Genomic DNA, 5,000 nt, shown 5'->3' with positions numbered 1-5,000 from the left:
TATTAGTGTAGATGTAACCATGCTGCTGGAGTTTTAAAAAATTTACTGATTGAATAATTAATTGGAAAAGAACAAGCTGCAGATTCCTGATGGATTTATGAGACAATTATTCTGTCTTGTGATTACCTACATTATACTATGGAAGCAATGAGGGAAAAAAAAATCTTATTGAAAAGAAAGTCATAAATACAGGATCAAAAAAATTCTCAAAAGTTTATTTTTTAATTAAAAATTCAGAAATTCTAGAGTTATAAAAAGTATGTCAGATTCAAAAAGATACATTTCTCTTTTATTCCTGTTAAAAACGTTTACGATCCCCTACACTGGAACACGGTATGGAGGAAAAACTCTTAATATCTTAGCAGAAAGATCTTAGCAGAGTTTAAATGAATATAGTCGTCAGGTAAGAAAAGTAAATTTTAATAATATTAATTGATGAGTGATCTGAGAGACACTAGGAGTAAAAGCAGACAGTATACTCTGTTATTTCTTCCCCTCCTACAAAACCAACTTTATTTATTTATTTATTTATTTATTTATTTATTTATTTATTTATATTTTTTTTTAACCTAAGGACCTGGAGGGAGGCAAAGCTGGTATCACTAATCATCAGGCTACTCTGGGGGCCTCGTTAAAAAGTATCCCTACAAACTTTCATTAAACTAGAGTTACCCAGTTGATTACTCTAAGTTTCTGTGCAAACGTTAGCTGAGTGAGATAAGGTATATTTTTTTTCCATAGTCTGCGTATCTGAGCACATTATCAGGCTGCACTTAAATCTCGTATGTATTTCGGGGAAACTGCAGTTTTTAGTTTGGTAATTACCCATTTTCCTTTGTCTTAAGCTCTCCAAATTAAGGCTGTGTATACTATTCAGTAAAATGTAATCTGTGAAATACATCTTAACTGAAATAACAACCAGAGAAATAGGACAGAATTGGCTCTAAAAATACTGTGACATTTTCCACAAAATATTTCGTAAAAAAAAATAGATTTATATGTATCTTACGATTGATCGAAGTCCTCTTCAACATACCAGATACCTTTCTATCAGTGATTTGTACTTGCTTTATCATGTTGCTCAAAGTGGGTTTCCTTTCAATATCTGCAAACCTATCACAGAAAGATATTCTCTCTGGCTTCAGCCTCAAGGCGGTGATTTGTGCACTGATAGGTGTATTTTGTTTAGTGTCACCCATGGTGTAGATTGGATAGATTTTGTAAAAGATAGCATTACTTTAAAAGAAACATACAATTTGACAAGCGATTGCATTTTACTTTCATTTTATTGCCATATTTTTCATCACACTCATTGTTTTCTAACTGTCGCTTAAATTGTTCATTTTCTTAGTCTGTTACATTGGTAGAGCTATTTACTGTTTATAAAGCAATATGCACTTACAGGTTTGGGAGATGGTTTGGGCTCTGAGGGTCGCATGTGCAAGTGGGTCATCATTGCTTGAAGACGTTCGCGTTCTTTAGAAAGCTGTTAAGAAAGAGTGAGATCAGAAGCGTTTTAGAAATGACTGATACAGCTATTTTATTGCAGTGATACATCTTATCATTGAGCTTGTCTCAGGGTAATGATTCCTGCATATAAAAGTCTGTGTCGGTAGGAACTTATCTGGGAGGAAATGCAACTTTAGCTATGGAGGGGGCAAAAAACTTTTATAGCTTTCCTTATGTTAAAAGGTCAGAGAAAACAAATAACACTTCATCTTTTTGTCAATAAGAGAATTGAGGTCACACTTGCCTCGACAGTAACAAGTTACTGAAACCATAAATTAGAAGGCCCATGGTGTCTTTTAAAGTCCTGTGGACACTGTTAGCAATGGACTGGTGCCAACAGCTGTGAAGGGGTGAAGGGTTCTCAAAGCGAAGTGCCTGCCAGGATTGTCTACACACTTCATGCATTCCCACTGAGGTCCAGTTAGTGCCCCCTGCAATCTGCCATCATCAATCTAATTCAATAGAGTGACAGAGACCAGGCAGTGTGAAACGCTGAACTCTGCCACGGAGTCGGCATCTACACTTGCACTGGGTCTCATTACAACTGACGGACCTTACTTTTCCATCAGTCAGACACAGCAGAGAGAAAAAAAAAAAAGGCATAATTGGTCACACTGCAGACTGTCTCATCAGCTAAACTCTTCTGTTTTAGTCTACCTTTTATAAATGGTAAACAGGTTTACAGAAAGCTTTTTGCACTACAGCAGTTACGATCCTTTTATGTGTTCTTGATTATTTTACAAGTCAAAATAAAATATTTTTAGTAGCTCTCCGGAAAAAAGCAACGACATGATGAATTGAAAACAGTTTAAGATGTAGTAATGTGTTTAGAAAAAGAGACTGTGTGTTTAATTAAATGAAAGTAAGTATTGGTTGATTGAGGAAAAAAACAATCTTTAAGATGACATATTAGAGAAAGCTTTAAATATAACATAACGATACATAAAATTGCTTTCTAATCAGTTTCATGAACTCTGTTTATTTTTGACCAAATTCTGTTTCAATATTAAAAGCAGTATTTTTTAACTTAAATTAGCAGCATCTGAAACAACACATATATTCCTATCTGTGATATTACAGGAGATCTGCCATCATTCTAGTAAAGGTAAGTCTTAAGAATTTTTGCAAGTTCTTTAATTAAAAAAAAAAAGCACCAGCAGTAGAAAGGAAAAAAGGGTTTTTCAGGGTATTATCTTACAGGCATGATATTGTAAAGACTTTTTGCTACATCATAAAATCTTGTGGAACAAATCAAGATTGGCTCATGTGAAAACTGTCTCTGCGATAAAATCACATCCAATTGCAGGGTTTCGTCTAACTTCTATTAGGGAAAACTTAGATATGACTTCTTAGGGATATCCAAATATATATGATGTAGTCTAATGGCTATATAGGTCTAAGCGATAAGTACGTTAAACTATAGCAACCCACCCGGAGTCATCAATCCTTGCCATCATTACAAACAAAATGAAAATTCCATGTATTTCTATTAGTCATTGTGTTAAAAGACTCAGGATCTGCCCGTTAATCAATTTAACACGCCAAAAATCTGAGAAAGGGGTCCATTAAGAGAGCACCCAACAAACCTGTATTTCTAACTGTTGGACCACCTGCATTTGCACTCGACACTGGGCAGTGCTTCGGTCGTCCAGAGCATGTTCATTGTTAAGGTGCCTGAAGACACACAAAACACAGAATACAGGTTAAACAACATCTATGTTAGGGGTATACGCTCCCCTTATAAAAACACAACACTGAAGCCATACTTTGATCCACAGTGGGAAAAAGAGACACCTTGAAACTGTACAAAGAAAAGTTAAATATGTTTATGCGTTTAGTGAAAATTATGTGTGTGATATACAGAGACCTCTCCAATGGCAGAAAATGGCATTGTCTCTAAGCTTATCAGTTATTACAAAAAAATATTTCCCCAAACCATTTACAGGATAATAGTAGAAATCACTAGATGTATTTCATATACTCATGCCATTTTTTTTAAAAAAAGGGTACCTTATAAATACATGAACCAAAAGTAATTCTGAAGAGAACAAAGGCAATTCTCTATTCCATTGCTGTTAAAACAGTCTGTGGTTCCTATGATGTTCTTTAGTGAGTGATATCTTATTTCACCAGGATTGGTGTGAATTATGTAAAGATGGCAAATTATCATCCCGTGGAAACATCGATACTTATGAAGAATGATCACTTGCTGTTACTAATAAATAAAGTACAATGAAGATTCTGGTAATCAGAAGCCAGGGTCCTTTTTGGGAGACATTTATCCTAATTTTACACAAAAGTGGTGAAAGATAAGACATTCTCACCATCTTACTCTAATCTTGATTATGTATTAGCCTGTTGTTATGATTATTATTATGGAACAGTGTTTAAAATAATCTCTTTAACGAGGGGTATGGTAATACGCCAAAAATAATTTAGGAGAGCCCCATCTTCAACGAACATTAAAATATTCAATAATATGTACTTTGCTATTTGTATTATGTAATCTATTTACTGCCTCCTAAAATTAAAAAAACATAATCTTCACATAATTTAGTATCCTTTGGTGGGTCTATTTCACCAACGAACAAATTAAGGCAGCAATTTAAGAGATGTTCTCATCAATGCATATAAATGAAATACTGAACAAATTATTCAGAAAATTAAATAAGAATTTATATATTTGTCTATCTGGCTTCAAGCACCATTTAGAATGGTGTAGTAGTCTAAAAAGTTTAGGACAGCCCTAAGTGTACTGAATTCAACAAAGATGTTTTTTGTGTCCATTCAAATCATTTACCTGTATTTTTTTAAATTAGTAACGAAGCAGAAAAAATATATAGACATATATATAACACATATGAAGAAGAATTAAAATGGTGTTTCTCAGAAAGAACTGATTTATAAGAAAGCACTTTTGTTAGTAGATCTAGGTTCCACAATTAGAAACCTTTGTTCCATTCTGCCCCATCCTTTGATAAATTAAATCAGTTCCTTTCAATACCTCCTCACTGATCATAACAAGAAAACCTCCATGTGTCTTGGCGCACTTGTCATTCTTGGTTGAAGAGAAACTGTGGACTAAAATAGCGAGGTGTATAAGGTCAAGTTTGAGGTATGTGGTCAGAGTGCAGGAGAGGCCCTTCACTACACCTGTCTGCTCTAAGCTTAGCTCCATTCGGTGCTGTTAGGAACCTAACTGTAACGAGAACTAAAATCCACTCATGCCTTCTGGAAAGGAGGCATGGAAAGAACCAGAGGTTGGCTTATGATGTAAAGTGTCACTAATTCTTAATTAATGGGCCATTTATCAATTGTTTTTCAGGTTTGCCCCACAATTTTAACGAACAATGAGACAATTTTCTGTCAGTGTATTACAATAGGAGTTGTATTCCTAAGGCTTAACATTGTTGTATTTTCTAAGGTTTTTTACACCATGAACTCTTGCGGCACATATATATTTATTTCACGATCAGTCTAAATGATGCATA

General features: G+C 34.4%; 1 protein-coding gene across 1 annotated transcript in view; it reads right to left on the bottom strand.

Annotated features, from left to right (window-relative positions):
- The window catches only part of FOXP2 (forkhead box P2), a 539,953-nt gene that overhangs the window by 38,107 nt on the left and 496,846 nt on the right, over nt 1-5,000 (bottom strand). The window contains exons 16-17 of the mRNA XM_042922589.1: nt 3,096-3,183; nt 1,403-1,486 (exon numbers count right to left, since the gene is read on the bottom strand). Coding sequence (XP_042778523.1) covers nt 1,403-1,486; nt 3,096-3,183 — 172 coding nt within the window. The remainder of the gene's footprint in view (nt 1-1,402; nt 1,487-3,095; nt 3,184-5,000) is intronic.

This window comes from Panthera leo, chromosome A2 (genome assembly GCF_018350215.1).
Source record: "Panthera leo isolate Ple1 chromosome A2, P.leo_Ple1_pat1.1, whole genome shotgun sequence".
Classification (NCBI taxonomy): domain Eukaryota; kingdom Metazoa; phylum Chordata; class Mammalia; order Carnivora; family Felidae; genus Panthera; species Panthera leo.
Note: the sequence above shows the minus strand (reverse complement) of the source record. Positions and strands in the feature narration are given on the sequence as shown.